This window comes from Anopheles maculipalpis, chromosome 2RL (genome assembly GCF_943734695.1).
Source record: "Anopheles maculipalpis chromosome 2RL, idAnoMacuDA_375_x, whole genome shotgun sequence".
Taxonomy (NCBI): Eukaryota; Metazoa; Arthropoda; class Insecta; order Diptera; family Culicidae; genus Anopheles; species Anopheles maculipalpis.
Window position 1 is genome coordinate 4,737,382 of NC_064871.1, and position 20,331 is coordinate 4,757,712.

Sequence of the window (20,331 nt, forward strand, 5' to 3'; positions counted from 1 at the left end):
TTTCCAGTTAATAAGCGCCATATTAGTTGTGTGTGTGTTTGTGATCTGTGATAAGAGTGTTCACATGTCGACTGTATGTAGTGTGTGTGTGATCGTGTGTGGTGGTAAAGGAGTGTATTTAAGTGTCATTTCTTCACAACCACCTCGAGTTTACTATTAACCTCTGCTACTCCCTCGCGTAGAATCTGATTCTACCGCACCCATCTAGCGTTTGTTATATTACTTCGGAATAAACAAGGACAACACTTACAAGGTTAGTGATAGTGATAAATATATAGTGTGGAGTTAGCTATCCATAGGTGTGGCACATACACATTTAATTTGCCCCCGTTTTTGGGAGCCTTCTTGTTTTTTCCATGACTTCCACATGCTTTCAGCTATGTGGCCATGTGTGCATTTTTTTTCTGAGAGATGTGCTAAAACAAGACCGATTGAAAAACGAGTAAGCGCATGGGGAAAATATTTGTAAGATATGCTTTGGATGGATTATAAAAGTTGCACATTGAATTAGCGAAATGGAAATTGGGGGTGGACCCCGGTGTGATAGAACAATTGTCACCCCCCCCCCCCCCCCCCTCCCTATCACCCACATTGTGGAACTCGAACCGAAGTGTGTCTCAAATGGAAAGATATAGAATCAAGTCGAACTATGAAATGCTACATAAATCTGGCTTTTTTCAGTACATTAAAATTCTATTCATATTGCCGATCGGTTCGTCTAGAATAGAGGCTTACGATGGTCACGATCACTATCAAAAGGAGTCTGTTTCTCTTACTGAAGATCCTTGGAATTGCCATACTGCAACTATGGAAACCTGTGCTGAAAATGGAGGTCCTGCCTATCCTGAAGATATTGGTGAATCATGGAAAACCTAGAGCAAACTCATTTTGGACGAAGGTAAGAATTTATCTTCTTATAGGACGTTTATAATCCCAGTGCTAACATACGCTTTACGAACATCTCATCGGAATGCCATGATCGAGAGGATGTGGCTCTTAAATATTTTTTGGACTCCAGATCTCCACTGCACAATGGTATTATTGAGGCGGATTCGTTAGGCATTGAGGTAAAAAAATATCTATGTTATATAAAGTAGCCGATACTTAGATCGAACTCTTCTTCTCCTGCTTGGCTAAACGATCTACTAGGAGTTATCATGCAGGCCATCGATTGGCTTACGAGACTTATTGATACCACGTAGTTGGACAGTTACTCCACTCTAAGGGGGGCTCCACAGCTGGGATTTTAGATTGATTTTGAATCCAGGTCATGCCGTGTGAAGAACGTCTTCGAGTGTCACATCGCCAACGGTCCATTCTCGAACGCTGCTCATTTTGGTTTTCGGTTCGGTCCCCTCAGTTGTTGTTGCGGTCTTCATGCCAGCCCTATCCTGCACGGCAGAACCGAATATCGAAACCTATATTGCTTGCCTTTCCGTACTCAGAACTGATTATCCGATTACGTTAAACCATGGGAAGAAAGAAGAATCTCGCGGTACGTCTGTAGAATCTACCTTCCCGGGCCATCCATTAGTTCAGCCATATATCGAACATCGCATGACTTGGTAACGTATCTATGATTTATTAGAAACAAAAAATCGACCAATAGTTCCATTGTAGCAATTGCCAACACACCAATCCTTCCGTTTGAGACGTTCCGTTCGAAACCCACAATGTAGGACGTGTGTATTTTGAAAGTTTTTGCAAAAGAAACCACGTGCATAACATTTTTAAAACAGTTTTTTGTTTTGGCCCGTCCCAGTTATCAAAGTTTTAGTGTTTTCCCCCGTTTTCCGTAAACAAATTTTCCTACCTACAAACGCCGGCGACGACAATTCGGTCGCCCCACCAATTCGTACCCCCTTTTAGCTTACTAATCATATAATACGTAGAGATGAACATTGATAATCGCAATTTTACATCAATAATTTGTATGAAGTGAGTTTTGCCTTCTCGCTTTGGTTTGCCTTCTTCCATTAAAGTCTAATCACAACCGAAGACTGATATTATTATTACGCTAAACGTGTGTTTTTGTTACGAGATGCGGCTTATCGATTAGCTTGCTTGTATGCTGTATTCGCAAATAGTTTAGTTAACGACGGGGGAAAAATAGTTGTGTACGAAATATATATTGCTGCTTTTGTGGTAAGTAATATACGTTGTATTCCCCACCCCACTTTGCCCGCTTGCCCACCATCCCGTTTGCCTACACAGCTTCACGTTCGATCTAGGTTTACTTCGGTGCAAACGGGAGTGTCACATCCATCAAATCACAACCTTGTCCAACAATGCTCTAGTAGTACATATATTTTGGTTTTTGGTGCCACACGAGAACGGATGTGCCGTTCCGGTTCGCTTTCGGCCGACAAGCCTTAGACTTAGGGACGAATATATAAATATAGTATTTTTGTTTGTTTGTTTTGCATTTTGTTGAGCTTTTGCAGCTGGGTATGCTTGTTATTGGGTTGACTTTCTTTTTCCTTTTTATTTCTATACATACCATCTTTGCCACTCCCAGTGCGTTACGATCTAGGAATGGTAGTGTTACATGCAGGTGTATCAAAACTTTGTCAACCTCTTTTTGTCTCTTTATCGCTAGTACAACCATGGACCGACAGACACTGTCGTATTGAAATCTAATCTATCGTTGTTGCTAAAATGCTGAACGAACGAAACGGACCCCTCACGTTGGAGAATTACGGCAAAGAATGGAAGGATATATAGGGGGTGTAGGAAGAGGGAGTATGAGGTAATGGTGCAACCTAAAACTACACCCACGGAGGTGCATTGATATGTTGGCTCTCGGGGGGATTTCTAAAATGGGGTTTGGGATGTGTTTGCACAGTGTTGCTCGGTAGGGGACAATTATGTCTACGTGGAGGAAGAAATAACGTTGGGTCAGTGACCAGAAGAGAGGGAAAGCTTTCCGGGTGTGGAACAGAATTGTTAAACTTTGCAGGTTTACAGTCACCGGACACTGATGAGACCGATTACGATCAGCTGGACAAACACGACAAGACTCACCAACGGTTCCCAGTGTGCACTGGATCCATGCTGCATAGCCGCTGGATTTTCTCCTGTCAAGTGTTAAGAAGAGAGTTTCAATAAGTGTGTCCCCAATTATCCCACCCCACTCTACCTACCATTCAACACGTGAACCGATACCATAGCCTGTGCAATATCGGCCAGAGCGCAGGTGTAGTTTCCCGTGTCGTACCGATTAGCGTTGGCAATGTACAGCCGGCTCATTGCACCACCAGGAAGCAGATCGGTCTTTACACTGCAAACGAGGGAAGATGAAAATAGCATGAAATAGTTCACGTTGATAACGTTGCTTGGTGGAGCCGAACAGCAGGAATCTAAAGTTGTAATCTATTAATAAATTGAATTGAATGGGAGTTCATTGTACGAATATCTGTTCAATTCATGGAATAACGGCCCCAAGAGGGACCTTCATTCTACGGTAGATCCTTCAGAAAGTCCCAGTTAAAAGAGTGTTCTTCTTTAAAAGATCCTAAAGTGTGTTAATGGTGGATAGTTGGGTTACGAGATGGTGGATTCCTCTAGCTGCTATTCGGGATCTTCGAGGATCTCGACACGTAACTCAAGAACAGCTTGACAAGAACACTCTCCTACCTGCACGGGTCTATTTGAGACTAACCACTACAGAGAAAATGGTTAAAACTCCACACCACTATCCTTACCTGATGCCACCACGGCTTGTGTCGTAGTTGAGCATCCGCATGCCATGCTTCCACGTGACATAGCTGGTCGGTTGCGGTACCCGGCTAATGATGCACTTCAGCTCGATCGTACTGCCCGGTTTGTAGAACTTGTCCAGCGTGGCCTGACCCCTTTCGTCTATAATTTCCACCCGGGGCACTACAAATGAGAGTGTACAAGTGGATCGTGATCGTGGATGTAACAGAAACACGAATGGAATACACTTACCGACGACGATCAAGTACACCAGATAGACGAGCGGTGGATAGGACGAGATTTGACACTCGTAGTGACCCTCGTCACGTTCGTTAGAGTATTGTATCAGTAGCTGCCAATCGTTCGGTGGTTGGTACTGTAGCGAGTACCGTGAGTCACTGCTGTACGTCTGACGGCCAACGGTAATCAGATGTATCTCGTCTCCCTTACGCCGTACCCACGATACCTACAATCGAAGTATATTAGCTCTGTCTTCTACTACACCTTTGAGACCAAGTTTCTTACTAACCGTTCGTTCTCGCAAATCATTTACCCGACAGTGCAGATACACATCGGCCCCGAGCTGGGTGGTTACGTTGGCGGTCATGTTGGCATCGTCGAAGAACGGGTACGGATCGTGTGTGGTGCTTTCGGCCGACTCATCCTCCTGCTCGTCATCATCGCTCGGTAGATCGGTGTACGGGATCGATATCTCTTGCCAGAAGTTGCGCGGTATGCTCATAAACGGACTGCTGGATTGAAGGGCGGAAGATTCTGCGAAGAGGGCCAAAACAGTGGGACTCAGACGTATGGAGTACCTCAGCAAAGTTAGTCCGCCAAGGAACAACCGAGGATACTTACTCAGCACCGATCCTGACACGCAGTGCAGCAAAAGGTAGAATGCCGCTACTCCATTAGCCGGCAGCTTCATAGCAGCATAGTATTTTGAGTTACGTTTCAGAGGATCAATTGTGGTCGATCGTTCGCTGCGAGAGTGTGTGCTTATCGCTTTTGCCTATCTTTTTGTCAGGAAATGGTGCCCAAGAACACAGGTCTTTTTACATCCTTTCACCCGTTTAGCTTCGGTACGGAGTTTATCTAGCCTTGTCGAAGTTTTAAGATGGCAGCCGTTGCAATTGATGCAGCATTTGATGCGTGATGATGGGGACGTATATAGTTCTGCAATGATTCGGTTCCTACAGTTGCCTTGCTCTGTTGTGTGTGTGTGTGTATTTATTGACGAATGCATCGAACCGTGCATATGTAATCAATCAGCATAGCGACACAATTCGACACCAGCCGAGTACGTGCCGCGCTGTACTAATCAATAATTCCGCAGTGTTTGAGTTGGTCCGTGCAGTGGACGCTAGCGTGCGAGACTCCTTTCCGCCATCCTTTGGTAAAAGGATTTTAGTACTTACCCTAAGCTAGATTATCCTTGCCGTAGGATAAGTTCGTTTTAGGCCATTCTTCTACGTATGGCCCGCAGGCAATGGGAGGGAATATTGCCTGGTGGTGCTTTTTGGGGTTAGTAGAGGCCTTTTTGTCTGCGACACAGGACAGGATTTTGCTTTTCACATACACATACACACACTGTCATCCATTCTTCTCGCTAATTCATTCACCAAAGCACTCATTCTGTACGGATTTTTCTTGCCCCAAATGGAAGCGAAAAATGGCCACCTGGCTCCATCGAGCACTCTCACTCAATCACTACCAACAATCACTTTTCCATCCCGTTCCGTTGTGTGTAACATGTTGTGATAAACCCGACCATTAATGTAAGGTTGACTATCTATCTACATGCTCCGTGGCATGAATGTGAAATTGAAGAAAAGGGTTTGTGAAGAGAGTTTTGTCACTCGAGCGGGAAAAAAGCCCCTCAACGTACACGGCGAAAAGCGTCTGCTATCCTTACGGGTTGCTTCCGTCTTGCGCGCGAGAATGGGTATGGATGGGCCGCAAACGATTAGGCCCGTGCAAGTGTGTCCTTTTATTGATATGATTGCTTTGATGGTGACTACGCGTTTAGAGTTTCGAAGCTTTTCGAAGGAAGAAAAAAGCCACTACACACTGCTGCTGCTACTGCTGAAGGATGATGCTGCGAGAAAGTGTTACAAACCTCTGTGTGACTGTGTGGTAGTAGCACCTGCAAAACGAGTCCACAAGATGAGGAGAAGGAGATTTTGAGCGCGAAAAACAGTGCTCCAGTGAGAGCTTTCGTGGTGGAGCAGCAAACAAGCACGCAAGGACTCATCCCCGGAGAGGCGACGACATTTAGCCGAAACTGTCGAATGCGCCGAAGCGGGGCCGTGCAGGAGACGTGTAACGATGTGCAGTACTAGCGTGGTGTGTTTTTGATTTTGAAAATACAATTCGTTTTTTCAACGGTTTTTCTATGGTGAAGTGAAGGAAATGTAGGCGTTGAATAATTTCGGAATGGAATTTAATTTTTTTGGGGGCATAAAACGAGCTTTAGAACGCTCTTTATGCTAGAAGTCTTTTGTAAATTCCACTAGAAATCTAGTGATTTCTGTCACGCTTTAATTGATTATATCTCCTGTTGTATATCTACCAGACTTGAGCTACTTTTTGTGGCAGTTTTTGTGGGTAGTCACGAGCGGGTTGTGTAGCTAAACGGAGCCGCTGAATGCCAAAATAAGGGTTTCATGAATGGGCTAATCATTCGTCACTGATGCACCGGGGATCAATAGCCAAGATACCAGTAACTCTAGTAAACCATTATAGGAACCACATGAACTCGAAGGTTCTTATGCCAAGAAGGAAACGATTCCTAAGAACAACATATGAGCTCTCTGGTCTATCTCTAGAAGCAATGCCCCTAGTTATCCTTCCGTTGCTTATACGATGATCGCCAATAAAATAAGACCTATTGATAATCAAGCAAAATGAGACAGTGAAGCCAACTTTCGACGAATATATCTAGTTTTTGAAAAGCAGATTTAAAGTGGTCTTATATTATTGACAATTATTGGTGGATTGGCGGATTGGTATATCACTTGCAAGTGCCTTGTAACATAATCGCGCATTTCTTCAGAACGATATAAAAATGGATCAGAACTTTCTTCATTTCTTCTTATCGTTCGCTCCTCCTTCCCTGCCAAATCCATTCATTGGATTCACTTGCACACGGACGGCTATTACAAAGGAAGCTATTAATATCCGGCGTTGCAAGACAAAGCATTATGCTCCAACCGGCAGCACCTACAATCTTGGCATGGAGCAAAACGCGTGTATTTTATGCACCAAAAATAAATGCCCGACTCATGCTCAGCGGGAGCCCGCGCGAAGATCGATCGTCGGGCAGTGACTTTTAATAAATCAGTTCCTCCAACAAATCCACCAGCGTATGGTGTGTGATCATCGGTGTTCAGTTGCTCAGTACCGTGCGCTTACCGTGAGGGACATGTTCGCAGTGCAGTGCCGTGTGTGACCGAGTGATGCTAAAATGATGCAATTGCAACAGGATCTAGTGACGGATTGTGTACAGTTTTTGAAATGTATGTCTTTAACTTACTTTTCGAGGAAGAATATTTTAGAAAATTTTGTTAAGTGTGTTTTTTGTTTTATATTTTTGTAGCGGTAAGAAATTTTCTACGTGAATGTGAAGAACCGTACCGGGAAGATGAAGGTGAATTTGAAGCAAATGCTGACCAGCATGGGGATCAAACGTATTTGAACGTGTTACAAAACAAACAGCCTGAGGATGAGCGTGGTCGGTTGATGGTTCAATGTGAGGTACTGCTAGAGAGATTCGAAAAAAGTGCCAGTATGGCCAGCTTGCCAAAGCAAATCGATCAAGTTAAGGAAGAAGATGAATATCGGGAAGATTTGAGAGATGAAGAAGAAAATTCTTATCTAGATATGAGTGGATCAAAAACTCTCAAAGCAAACACGAGCTCATCGAATGTTAGCATCAGCGAATCGAAAGAAGACTGGCCCTTACAGCATCAGCACGATGAATCGTTCGATGAGGAGATGCTGTTTGACACCCCACAGGAAAATTCATACGAGCTCACGACGGACCAGATTCTCTACGACGAGTGCCAGCAGGAGGTAAGCTACGAGCAGGAGCTGCCATCCCCAACCATCCCCGTTCTGCGTACGCCCACACCAGAAACCGTTCTTCACGAAAGTCAATGCCCTTATGGTGGTCTTCCAGCGTCTCATTTGCGTCTTCAGCAGTCCCCCAAGCATGGCACCCTCTTCAAGCAAGAGAAACGCTTGTTTTTCGATCAGTTCAAGAAGTACTACGTTGGGCTGATCGACAAATGGCTGCTGGTGTACAACAGCCACAACGATCTCAAACCCTGGCAAACGATCCTTATCAAGAGCATCAAGCTGAATCTGAACCTGAACGAGCAAATCAACGAGAAACATCTGTTCCAGATCATTACGCACACCGACTCGAAGGTACACTTCCTATCGCCCAGCTTCCAAGATCTGAACGAGTGGATCGTGGCGATCGAGAACAATTTGATCGAAAAGGTGGAACGGCCTGCTGTGGAAGAGGGTGCGGGACTGCGGGAAGTCCCACGGAAATTACCATTACCACCCTGTCCTGATAAGGACGAAACCGATTTGCATCCGTCCACCGGTCTGGTAGAGGACGGCATATACGAGGAACCGTCACTGTGCCTAAAACCCGAAATGCACTCAAAGCCTAAAGTCGGGCACGGTTACGATACTCCGAAACCGTGCTGTACCAGCAGCAACTCGAATACTTGCAGCAATGCACCACAGCCGAAGCCCGATTTACCGGCCAAATCAACCGACACGTGTAATACATCCTCCACTCCAACACCGGTCAAGAGTTGGCTAAAGAGCCGCTTCAATCGATCTCCCTCGACGGATTCGACGGACGCAAAAACTGCCAAGAAAGCGCTCAAGAAGCTTTCCTTCGAGGAACTGGCCGTCCCAGAAGCGAGCAGCTCGAAACCGATACCGGTACCTTCGTCGCCCAAGTTTTCGCTCTCCACTACGCCCTCGAGCAAGGGCACGAAGATTAACATGATCATCAGTCAGCTGGAGGCAAATGGGCAGCTAAATTTGCTCTCGAAGCGGTTGAACGATACCAACAAGCGGTACACGTGGGTAGCGGATGGTGTTACCAGTTGAGGGCGAGTTTGGCTTTTTTTTCGGCATTTTTTTTTTTCTTCTAGGGAACAAAATTGTACTACGGAATGTGATCTTAGGTACAGAAATAAAATAAAATTGGATGTTAAACGCAAATAAAACCGTCTTTTGTGGTTTTTTCAATGTTTGATTCAAACTTTTTTTTTCGGTGAAAAGTAAGCCACTCAAAACATCGCGCCGTAGATCAAATAAGAGCTGCCTCAATAGACAATTTTATCGCGTACAAGGCTCGAACAAGCCCGCCCCGGCCCTTGATCGGTCGAACGTCTCAGCAAATAATTATAGCGTTGGCCTGAGCTTTTTGGTACTAAATTTACTCACATCTCGCATACTTTAAAACCCATTTGGTACCAAAATATGTCGAATGAATTAGACCCATGGTTGAATTGCGAGCAGAACGATCTGCTCTTCTGCTTCTTCATTATCTTCTACCAATTTTGGTCCAGCGTGAAAGATGGCATCGTGAACGAAGCTGAAATGTAATCCACCGATGGATTAGAAAGTACCGTATTTTTTTAAAGATAAAATCAATGTTTTCCACAAGTATCCTTACACCTAGTTGTGGTAGCTGACTTCGTGCCTGTTATCCAGGTTTAACCACACGAACCGGGACCATGGCTCGGAGCGGAGTTCTTCGACCCTTCATACACCATAGCATTGTCTGTTGGGTTAACGGTGCGATGAGAATAGGTCAGCTGTCAAAAATACATCGCCGTGCACAATGACACCAATCAGCAGGTAAACAAACATATTTCCTTCAAAAATAACAGAACAAATGGTGTATCGGCACTAGGTGTTTTCGTTGGAGCGTTATGGAGCCGTATTCCGCTCAAAAAAACTGCTTCAACCGTATGTAACGAGTGATTCATGTTGCTTGCAAAGTAAGTAAAACATATCGGGGGGAAAATGGTATGAAACCAAGCTCTAACATTGCGTTTTACTCTCCCCGCTTTGTTGCTCGTTGACGTAGCATACCCGGGGACGTTCTACGTTCACTGCCTACCTTGATGGGATCATACTTCCAACCGCGCCTGTGCTTGTGGATTGCCGACCATGGAGCTTGAACAAAGTTTGCGATCGCGTAACTCAGAGGTCCGATCGTTCGTGATGTTTCGCAACACAACCGAACGGGTGGTGGACGTGTTCTGGGTAAACTATGCGTCCCAGCCAATCCACTACACGACGCTCCTGCCCGGTGGTCAATGTATGGTGAACACGTACGTAACCCATCCGTGGGTGTTCAAGGACCAGGATGAGCGGATGCACGTCCGCCATCAGCCCGTCTTTCTGCCGGAACCCTGGTACACCAGCTTCACCAGCGCGGGTCGCCTAAACCGGAAGGAAGTTCTCATCCACTTTCCGGTGCGCACGCTGAAGGAAAACTGTCTGTACCGGATCCTGGCACTGCTGGCAACGAAAGAGGAAACTGCACTGTGGCAGCTGGAGCTACCGCACGTGCTTGTACATGAGCTAGTGAATAGGAAAAATAAACTAGCAGTAAGCAAATGAACAAAACCAAAAATTTTCCCCCACATGCGGCGTGTGGGACATGGGGGAAACATATATATTTTAGGGTAGGAAGAAACGGACGCGAACGCTTCTTTTTAAATGTAATTTCGTTTATTTGTTTTACACGCTAGGTAGAGACATCGCTTTTGTGTCCCCTAAATAAGTACACGACAGTATCTTCTTTCTGACCAGTAATAACTACTCTACCCCGGGGGCAGTTCGATCGTATTTTTTTTACATTATCATTTAACGACTCCCGACCGTGCTGACATGAATGGGGAAAACATGCTTCAATTTTGGGTGCGTTTATAGAGATTTTCCTTTCCTTCTTTTTTTTTTGCTAACAACAAATGATCGCTAATATCGTGTTAAAAGTTATCCATTGATTTATAACTGAAATAGAAAATATTTCACCCTTTATGTGTATTTACTGTTTTCTCCTCTTTTGCTCTTCGTTTTACCTATATACCCTAACACGCCTTTGTTATGTTTTTTTGTATCGATATATTCATCCTTAAAAATTGTTTATTCATTTTGTACTTTTTTTCTTACTTCTCTTTTGCTTCTCTTTACCGACGTTCCCTAAAAATACACCGAAAAGCTTTTTCCTTTTTTTTTTCTTCGAGGGGTCTCTATCGCGTCACCACATGAAATACTACTATTTTCCTTACTAACGGGAGTTTGCCATTGTTTTGCCTGTTTGTACAACATAAAATGGTTGTTACCTGTTCTCTGGTGCCTTTGGATAGAGGATGCTTAAAGGGCTGACGACTGTTTTTTGTTTGTTTTGTTTTTCTTAAGTAATGCAAAGAATAATGCTAAAAGTCTATCCTCGCGACAAGCTCTCTTTCTGTCTGTACGTACGTATACTAAAACCTAATCATAATAATGTGTTTGCTCTACTGAAATGCTTGCCAATCACTTCTCAAGTGATTCACATTCTTATACGACTACGGGCTTGTGCGCTTTTTCTATGGCCATTTACGTGGGGAACACAAAAATATAAACCCCTTCCGTACACAAACAAACAAACAAACACAGAAATATCATCATCCACCCAGTTGAACCGGCTTAGCTGTGAAACTTTTCAATGTGCCGTGACAAGGTTTGGGGCGTCTTGAAGACATTATAGCAATAGGTGCAGATCAGCTTCGGCTGCACGTTGAAGCTGTTGCCGAGCGTGTTGGAGATGCCGAACAGGTTTTGCGTTTGGGCCAGCATATTGGCCTGCAGCTCCGTTTTAATGCGATTGAAATTGCTCATTTTGTCCTGTTGGGCGCAGGTGGGGGTGGAAAGAGAGAGAGAGAAAGAGAAATGCAACCATCATTTAAAGATGCGCGTTATTGTTTTAAAAAAGAAACAAAAAGGTGCTTCCCACGTGCAACAACAAGCGTACCCCACAAAAAAAAAACATAAAATCATTGCCAAGGTAAGAGTCCAAAGCAAGAAGTGAACAGTTTTCAATAAAACCAAAGGAATAAAAAGTAAGAGAAAAACAAAACAAAGCGAAACACAATATAGAGATAGAGAAATGCAAAGAAAAAAAGGATTTCCCAATGGTGGAAAAAAGGAAGCGCCACACAAAAAACAACGAGAAACTAATGTTTTACAAGCTTAGGGAAAGGAGCTAGTTTCACAATAATAATTATTATTGTTGAGTGTTATTGGGTTGTTGATGATTTACCGAAAAGAAAAAATAGACAAAAAAAAACAGAAACATAAAGTATGGGTTAGCATATAACTAAAAAGATAAAGCTATTTATTCGGATTTGATTGTTGCGCTCTTTACGTCAAGGTTTTGCTGCTGCTGCTGCTGCTGCTCGATGTCGACTTTCATGGCCATCTCGGATCGTTGTTGCTGCTGCTGTAGGTGAAGCTGTTGCTGCTGTTGGTGAAGGTGCTGTTGCTGTTGGTGATGGGATTGCACTTGCTGTTGTTGCTGCTGGTGTTGGCTCAGTTGTTCGCTTATATTAAGTAGCTCTGAAACCTGCGCGGAGGTATGTATGTGGGCGGCAAGAAAAGAAACAAAAGCTTACGTTAGTTTTCAACCAAAAACAAATCTATCTGAGGTTTAATAACGTATGCATTTAGAAAAACACCCGCAGTGCAGTTTTTTTTGTTCAAGACATAAAACAAATGTTCATATGTTTAAGGCAATGTACGGTGCATTGGAATTAACTAACTGGAACATTAGTATGGACAGTTTGGTGGATTTCAAACCCTCATCACACTCTCTAACAATTAATAGCAAAATATTAGCAGAAAATCGTTGCAAAAACCTATTTAATGCTTAATCAATCAACTGATCAGCATCTGTTTTCTGCCACACATGATTCGATTGATGTTTGGCACAAATATTCTATTGATTATTGCTAAGGGAAGCTTGAAGTCTCGTCTATCGGTATGTTACCGAAATCTTTATGTAAATCGATACTTTTGTAGATAGTCCAGAGGACACAAAATACCTATGATCAACTGCAAGCCATCATAGCCATCCAAGTTCAAGTTAGGTCCTTCTTCCAAAATCCCGAATCGCTACTTTTGATTCGAAGAGATCCGGCATAATAGAACAGGCATAATAAAAAGGGAAGGGAAATGGTAATAAGAAGTACTACCAACAGCCATTGATCAGCAAGTACTTTTCTAATGTCAGAGTTCAACAGCTGTTATTACAAAGAGAAACTTCGTCCAAAATACATTGCCTACGTAGGATTATCGCTAAGAAGAGTCTGAAGGTACGGATGAGATCGATACGTAGAGGATAAGTTGGTCTTTTGTTTTTTTCCTAAATGCATACATTAATAACAAAAAAGGAAATCAAAACTGCAAGCAAATACACCATGCAAAACAGAATAAAACAGAGCAACAAAAGCTCTAATCCCAACTCACAGATAGAACCTTTTGCTTGTTGTCTCCGTTGGTACCATTCGCCTGCTGCTGTTGCTGCTGATTAGCCTGATTGATCTGGTTCTGATATGACTGGAAGCTGGCATTCATCACCGATGCAGCCGGGTGCAGCTGTGAATGCAACAGATGCGAAACCGGTGGCGGTGGTGGTGGCGTTTCCATCCCATTCAATCCATGCAAACCGTGCTGGATGAGCTTCTTATCGTCGACCGGCAGTGTCGGCAGTGGTAATGCAATCGGAAGCCCATGTGCCAGCCGCAGATGATTGGTCAACCCATCCGCCGTGTCGAACGAATCGTTACAGTTGTGGTAGTGGCAGAAGTGTTTCGGCGTCTTGTTACCACCAGGTTGTGCACCCAGCTTCTTGAGATCGACGGCGGGATGGTGCATCTGCATGTGTTTCGTTAGGTGGTTCTTCATCGTGAAGCCCTCGCTGCAGCTAATTACCGGACAGGTAAGATATCTGTGCGGGTGTTTGGGAAGAAGAAGTAGAATACACAAAGCGAGGATTAGTATTTTTGCCATGCTGAATGATCTCACACCCGGATAGAATTCCTGTCAAAAAAAAAAAAAAACGCTGAAAGCCCCTTTTTCACACCGCTGAAAGCCGCCGGAAAAGCCAGAAAAACGCAACGCAGCCGATTCACAATGCGGAGATGACGGGAAAGCCTCAATCTCTCGCTCTCTCTCTCTTACCTCCCATCGACGTGCCTTTGCACGTGCTTCTTCAACAGCACCTCGTCGTTAAATGTCATCGAGCACATGGTGCACGCGTAATCGCCGTGCTGCTTCATATGGAGCAGCAGGTGCGATTCTTGGATAAACTTTTCCTCACACTTGGTGCACGAGTAACCGAAATTGGTCCCGTGTATTTTCATGTGCTGCTGCAGATGGGACTGCTGCTTGAACGACTTATCGGGACACTGTGGGCAGTAAAAGCCTCTAGTCGCACTGTGGTTGGTAATTAAATGAAGGTTCAATTGAGTAACTTGGCTAAATTTGCGCGGACACTGATTGCATACGTACAGGGTGGTCTTGTGGTGTGTTTTCATGTGATTGTTTAAGTTTGTGACCTGCAATGGAAGGAGACGGAGCACATTAGACCTGGCTCAATAAAGGAAGCTTTTTACTCGCATTTACCTGTGCAAACGAGCGGCCACAGTTAGATTCTATACAAACGTACGGTCGTTCGCCGGTATGCAATCGTCTATGGTTATTCAGGTTAGTAATCTGTTGAATTTAGAATGGGAAAATATTTTTTTAATAAGCTGACCATTAAAAAGTCGCTCTACTTCATGCTTACCTGAGTAAAGGCTTTCCCACAGTCGACGCAAACGTATGGCCGTTCGTTGGTGTGAATTCGAACATGGTTTCGCAGATTAGCTTGCTGGGTGAATCCTGACGGAACAGGAAAAAAAGGAGCCTCATTAGCCTCATCCCGAAAACAAAGGGTATTGAATGGAGCTTTTACTCTACCTTTCTGACAAAATTCGCACACATATTTCTTCTCCGCCGAGTGATTGCGGATGTGATTGAGCAGCGAGGTTTTGCGGCTGAAGGTTTTGTTGCATATCGGGCAGCTACCTTCTTCACCGTCGAGCACCTCATTCTGGAATAAAAAAGCATTTTTTGTTATATTTAACAACAACACGTGTTTTGAATTAATCCTTACATCAATTGTCTGCAGAGTTGCTTCGAGATCGAAATGTGCCTGTTGAATGTGAGAGAAATTGAATGAAATTTAATTCATCCTCTTTTTAATTACTTTCTACTTTTAGTTTTATATCTGGAATCACCACTTACCAGCTTCTTGGAGTTCGAATCCCCTTGATTGACCTGTTGGGAGAGAAGAAAAACACACATCAAACAACTGTGTTGGGCGCATTTTGAAATCGGATTTGTTCCGTTCCGTAATACACTCACGGTATTGCCCAGTAGCACCGGCAGATTGGAGCTGGTGGGTACCATCGTCGGACGGGATCCATCGTAGAAGTTGGGCATCATCCCTTTGGAGATTCCTTTAAAACGATTCACACGATTCAATGAGTGCGAGGCTAGAGCGGCAGCACGAGCCACTGACGGTGGCGTCCACTGCGAGTACTGTGAGAGAAAGAACCGAACCAAAACACACACAAAACCATAAGTTCTAGCGGTTGCTTCTGGTATTGCAGCTATAAATATCATATTGCCCCCTAGTTTGTTCCTTGGAGTGTGGCCACATCTTCCCCGTTTCCACCGAAATGGCCAGCACCCTTTTCATGAAAAACCCGCACTTCCTACACGGTAAACTGTTCGGGAAATGGGAAATTACCTCACTGGTAAAACTAGCAAAGCATTTTAAAACACTTTCCCCAGAGTTTTGTTTTGTTGTATCGTTTTTTTAAGCGATGCAAGCGATTTGTTCTTAAGTAAACACAATTGCATTGAAAAAAATTGTTTGACAGGGCTATCGAAGCTTTTTTTTTTCTTTTGTTCAATGTGGGATATTTTCGATGTTTTTTTTTCGTAGCTGTCATACAGGGGGTACAGATTTGACAGGACGAATTATATCGAAAATATCCCTCGCTTTGTTTGGTTGAGCGTGGTCTCATCATGAAAGATTACATTTTCGCTTGTGGTTGTAAAATTAAATTTAAAAAATTGATATTGGAGCGTGGAGTACTATTTGCTAGCTACTTTGGTATTAATTCATTTTTTATGTATGTTATATTTATATACTGCGTTGATATATTCTGTCGCTTGCAAAGTTATGATTACTTCGGTAGTTTAAACGGCAGGACTGGTACAAATAGCCGTTACTGATCAATACATACAAGATACAAGAATACAAGGAAGGATTTTATCCTTTTTTCAAACACTTTGTTGTATTGGTTTAAACTCAGACTTTGTAAAAAATCTGATGCACTAGTGGAAGTGTTAACGAAGAAGGGATGTGAAGAGTGTTGGAAAGGAAGGGGGAGGGGGGGGAGTCAGACAAAAATATTTGGAATCCCTGATAACACGTAGTTGAATAGTCAGTCCTCTCTACCAAATAGCATTCAAACCGCAGTCCTGCCGTTTGAAAACCGGAGCCGTTGTCGCCTTTCCATCGGGCCGGCTATTCATAAATGGAATTTATAAGTGTTATAAGTGTATAAGTGTATCGTAATAAAAAATGTCTTTCCGTGTATGGTCGTTCTTCTGATTTATATATCACTGGCCAGTTTACTGTGTTTAAGAAATTGATTTTTCTATACCTTCTGGCCATTTGATTCTTATTTCATTTCCTAGAGAAATTAAATAGGAACCTCGATATCAGCAAAAATTAGTAACCAAATCTTGTCAGGCCACAATCAAGAGCTTCACAGAATAGAGTATCCCTTACCCTTAAACAAACCGAATAGACCCTTAAAACTCGATTTGGAAATTATTAATGAGGCCATAAAATTTTGCAGAACCCCAAATCCCTTTGCGGTGCATTCGATACTTACCTTACCTTGCTTCAGCAAAAGAAGGAGTTGAAGATATAGTGTGTCAATGTCCATATAAGAGCATTCAATTTTCCTGTTGTCCTTTAAGAAAATTAAACAACCGTTTATTTAATAATTAATTGTACACGCTGTGTAGTGGAGTTCGGCCAAACACAAATACAAGCAAAGGTGGCACAAGGAAAATGAAACCAAAAAAAAAAAGAACGCCGAATAACACGGAAGTTGTGTCGGCGAAGTTTGTAATAAGCGCATGCAGAATTATTTATCCCTGGCTGGCACGCTAGAGACGAACGTGCAAAACCGTTGTTTAATAGACGACTGACACCCACCCACCCCAGCAGTATCAGCAGACGGAAGCAGTACGGCGCTACAAGTAGTTCCCCAAAACAACAACAACGTCCCATACCACCACACATCCATGTGTGTTTGTGGCGCCACCCACCACACTCTCTCCCCCTCCATATGGCGGGTGGAAGAGGGGTTGGTGTGTGAGCATTATTTTGATAAACTTTTTCCCAATGCCGGCATGCTGTTGAAGCCTTCGGTTTCTCGGTGCTCAAATACATAGCGAACCGTTCGGCTCATTGCCGTCGGAGCACATGGTGCGCGTGCGAAAATCCTTAATGTGTCCGTTTGCATTTGGCTTTCATCCCACTGTACATAATAGAACTGGAAAGGATATGGCTCCTTATATGAGTGTGCCGTTGCAGTGCACCGGAACAGCATATGTGTGTGTATGTGTACTCCAACACTAGTGCACCACGGGTGTTACTACTAGCAGCACGGTAGCACTAACACCAACATGATTTGACATTGCTCGGTGGCGGAAGCTATTTCTGGCAGTGCCTACTTGGAGGAGTGTAGTGTGTTGCGTTGTTGCGCACCAAATGTTACGTTCATTGATGATTTCAATGCCTGCTGCAATCATCTGCTGGCTGAGACGAAATCGAAACTTTTGCTTCTAAACTTCTGATCTGGGAGGAATCTGGTTGTGAAGTGATGTGTGTCGCCTGTGTGTGGTGCTGTAAGGATGTGTGACGCGTACCGTCGGTTAATGTCAACCGGTCTCCGTGACATTAACGGGTAAGTGTAATGATTTCCAAACAAATTTCTAACCACCCCAATACCAGGTGTTTAATAGGCAAAAAACAAAAACACAAATACATACACTTACGTGCTCCAAATCAACCACAAAAAGTGCTCCTCTTTCACACTCACACACGGAGACTTCCGCAGTTGCAATGAAAACGTTGTTTAATGAAAAATTTGTTCCGTTTTCCCCTGCCTTACCGGTTTGTGTGGAGAAGGCGAAGGGAGGTGGGAGAAGGGAGAAGCAAGAAAACACAAAAAAACACTTTTCCGTGCCCGTTTTCCGAACCAACACATTCCCCGGAAGAAAACCCGCCAGGACCCAACCATCATCATCTTTGCACGTGGTAAAGTATAAAATGGTATACGCTCTTCTACAAGTATGTGTTTGTATCTGTGTGCATATGTTTGTATTTCTCAAGTAACTTTATAGTACGGGATGAAAAGGCGCCACATATCCTTTTCCACCTTTCTTCTCCGCCTCCCGCATCTCCTTAGTCAACTGTCCCGCCGTATCCCGGGTCTTGGTGGGATGGGTTTTCGGCAGTTATCATATGACGGTTGTTTAAATGAAGGTTGTTTAATTTTTTTCTTCTCCCCCGTCCCACGGAATAACGGTCGTCATTCCATTGTGTGTGTATGTGTGTGAGTGAGAAAGGAGACGCGATAAAGAGTCTTTTTAGCACCCCAAAGACACAGGAAAGGGCAGACGGAAAGACCGGAAGAATTAAACACGAACCACGGAATGTATGTAATATGCCAAGCGGGATGCTTTATGCTTTATGGCACGTTCCGAAAGGTGTGCGTGTGTGTTTCCTGCTTCTGTTTAACAGTCTAGATCCATGTTTTATTATCCATTTAATTTTTAAACCTTTTTTTTCATAAGCGAAGTTTTTTTTTATACATTTTTTGTCTCTTTTACTTTGTTTGCATTTTTTGTACTTTAAAAGAAATTTAAATTAAAATAAATCTACACTCCAAAAACAACACACACACACACATGAATTATTATAATTGCATGCAGAAACACATCGATACACAACTACAAATAAGGATTTTTCCACGATTTTTAAATACCCAAAAATAGATAGCGAGCGATCACTGCTTCCGTTAATCAATCACAGGCAGTTATTATCACTGATGACCAATAAAAAAAAACATCCAAAACTTCACTTTCGAAAATCCGTCTCCGACCACTCTATTTGCACTATTCAAAAGCCTTCTGCTTTCACACGCGCCTCGCTGCGTCTAAGCGAAGTGGTAAGGCGCGGCACAAATTTTCTATTAAATATGTAACACCACTAAACGATTGGATAATTGAAAAACTTTTCACTACCCACTGTCGGTACTGGGCCGCGCGCGCAAATTGCTCTCCAAGGACACGGCTCCACTCCTGTGGTGAAGCACCTTTTATGAGACACCGTTCCACAACTGGCTGACCGAGACGACCGAGAAGACGACGCAGCGCACAGTGTACTAACCTGCTGCTGGCAAATTGAATAATAAGACTGAGAATTCATCAAATTTTTAAAAATCTTCCAACCTGCCAACCAACCGACCGAGCGCGATTCAGGCACGAAATACACCAAGACACGCTTGCCGAATCTGCTGAAAAAAAAACCATCACCATCCATCCCCCCCGCGTTTCCTCTGCCTTTACACACACACACATACATTTACAACGGAACGGAGAGAGGGTCCCCCAACCACCCGCGCATCATCCCAAGGCCAACGAACCGTCCTTAAAGGGTTGGTGATCGTCGTGAAGAAAACGGCGAGAAACCCTTTTCTGAAGCAGCAGGCTTTGGGATGGGAGAAGAACATTGTTTGTATGTGTGTGTGTGTGTGCGTGTATATATATATATCATCCGTTAGCGTCGTCTTCTTATTTACTTAAGACGTATACCGTCAACAACAACCAAAAAAGAAGTGTTTCGGGCCAAAACAAAAGCAAAGCGAAATGAACCCGATCCCGCCGGTGGGAGGGTGTGTGTAAGTGTGTTTGTGTGCGTGCGGGTAGAAGGGGTTGTGATGAGGAAATTACAGAGAGCAGAAGAATAGAGAGGGGGTGGAAAAAAGAAGACAAAAAAAACAACAACATCAACAACAACACAATTTTCTTATTTCCACAACTCCCCGTTCTTCTGTCCACTGATATTACTTTTTTCCACCCTTACACCTTTTTATGCACATACACATACATGGTTCGAATTGTTTGGCCTAAGAGGGGATGTAAATTTGAACAGGGAAAAAAATCGAAAAAGAAGGGGTGGAAAATATTTTTTTAAACCCCTTTTTATCTCTGTTTTGTTTCAACAACCAGCGGTTTTACTTGCTTCATTTATTCTTGCTTTTAATTTATTAACTTATTTTCTTCCTTTTGTACTTTTCCTCTCTTAACATTGACCCTTTTCTTACAAAAAAGAAAGCGTAATCAACGCATTTTACATTTTCCATCTTCAAAATGGTTAAGCGGTGCTGGGCGCCTCCATGGCGCGCT

The 20,331-nt window shown here is 43.5% G+C and overlaps 4 protein-coding genes across 4 annotated transcripts; 2 read left to right on the forward strand and 2 right to left on the reverse strand.

Moving 5' to 3' along the window:
- Positions 1-3,135: 3,135 nt before the first annotated feature.
- Positions 3,136-4,657, reverse strand: LOC126560011 (zwei Ig domain protein zig-8). The gene is made up of 5 exons (XM_050216172.1): positions 4,561-4,657; positions 4,229-4,473; positions 3,952-4,165; positions 3,705-3,882; positions 3,136-3,280 (listed from the first exon to the last, which is right to left on the reverse strand). The coding sequence occupies exons 1-5, from the start codon at positions 4,628-4,630 to the stop codon at positions 3,136-3,138; spliced, it is 852 nt and encodes a 283-aa protein (XP_050072129.1). The 5' UTR covers positions 4,631-4,657.
- A 2,511-nt stretch (positions 4,658-7,168) lies between these two features.
- On the forward strand, positions 7,169-8,840 carry LOC126557727 (uncharacterized). Its single transcript, XM_050213602.1, has 2 exons — positions 7,169-7,220; positions 7,301-8,840. Exons 1-2 carry the CDS (start codon positions 7,169-7,171, stop codon positions 8,836-8,838), a joined length of 1,590 nt encoding a protein of 529 aa, XP_050069559.1. The 3' UTR covers positions 8,839-8,840.
- Positions 8,841-9,909: 1,069 nt separating this feature from the next.
- LOC126560012 (protein Vhl) lies at positions 9,910-10,365 on the forward strand. The gene has a single exon (XM_050216173.1). The coding sequence runs from the start codon at positions 9,910-9,912 to the stop codon at positions 10,363-10,365; it is 456 nt and encodes a 151-aa protein (XP_050072130.1).
- Positions 10,366-11,436: 1,071 nt separating this feature from the next.
- LOC126559801 (zinc finger protein 570-like) lies at positions 11,437-15,294 on the reverse strand. The gene is made up of 11 exons (XM_050215974.1): positions 15,196-15,294; positions 15,076-15,108; positions 14,945-14,983; positions 14,749-14,881; positions 14,576-14,670; positions 14,413-14,502; positions 14,299-14,345; positions 13,969-14,223; positions 13,255-13,735; positions 12,155-12,352; positions 11,437-11,634 (listed from the first exon to the last, which is right to left on the reverse strand). Exons 1-11 carry the CDS (start codon positions 15,274-15,276, stop codon positions 11,437-11,439), a joined length of 1,650 nt encoding a protein of 549 aa, XP_050071931.1. The 5' UTR covers positions 15,277-15,294.
- Between the last annotated feature and the right edge of the window lie 5,037 nt (positions 15,295-20,331).

Excerpts from the sequence above, each read along its gene's own strand:
- LOC126557727 (XM_050213602.1), top strand. The coding sequence starts at position 7,169 with ATGATGCAATTGCAACAGGATCTAGTGACGGATTGTGTACAGTTTTTG. Across the intron at positions 7,221-7,300 it reads TTGTGTACAGTTTTTGAAAT|CGGTAAGAAATTTTCTACGT; the intron begins GTATGTCTTTAA and ends ATATTTTTGTAG.
- LOC126560011 (XM_050216172.1), bottom strand. The coding sequence starts at position 4,630 with ATGAAGCTGCCGGCTAATGGAGTAGCGGCATTCTACCTTTTGCTGCAC. Across the intron at positions 4,166-4,228 it reads ATGATTTGCGAGAACGAACG|GTATCGTGGGTACGGCGTAA; the intron begins GTTAGTAAGAAA and ends CTTCGATTGTAG. Across the intron at positions 3,281-3,704 it reads ACAAGCCGTGGTGGCATCAG|TGTAAAGACCGATCTGCTTC; the intron begins GTAAGGATAGTG and ends CCTCGTTTGCAG.
- LOC126559801 (XM_050215974.1), bottom strand. The coding sequence starts at position 15,276 with ATGATGCCCAACTTCTACGATGGATCCCGTCCGACGATGGTACCCACC. Across the intron at positions 14,671-14,748 it reads GTGCGAATTTTGTCAGAAAG|GATTCACCCAGCAAGCTAAT; the intron begins GTAGAGTAAAAG and ends CTGTTCCGTCAG. Across the intron at positions 14,503-14,575 it reads GTGGGAAAGCCTTTACTCAG|ATTACTAACCTGAATAACCA; the intron begins GTAAGCATGAAG and ends TAAATTCAACAG.
- LOC126560012 (XM_050216173.1), top strand. The coding sequence starts at position 9,910 with ATGGAGCTTGAACAAAGTTTGCGATCGCGTAACTCAGAGGTCCGATCG.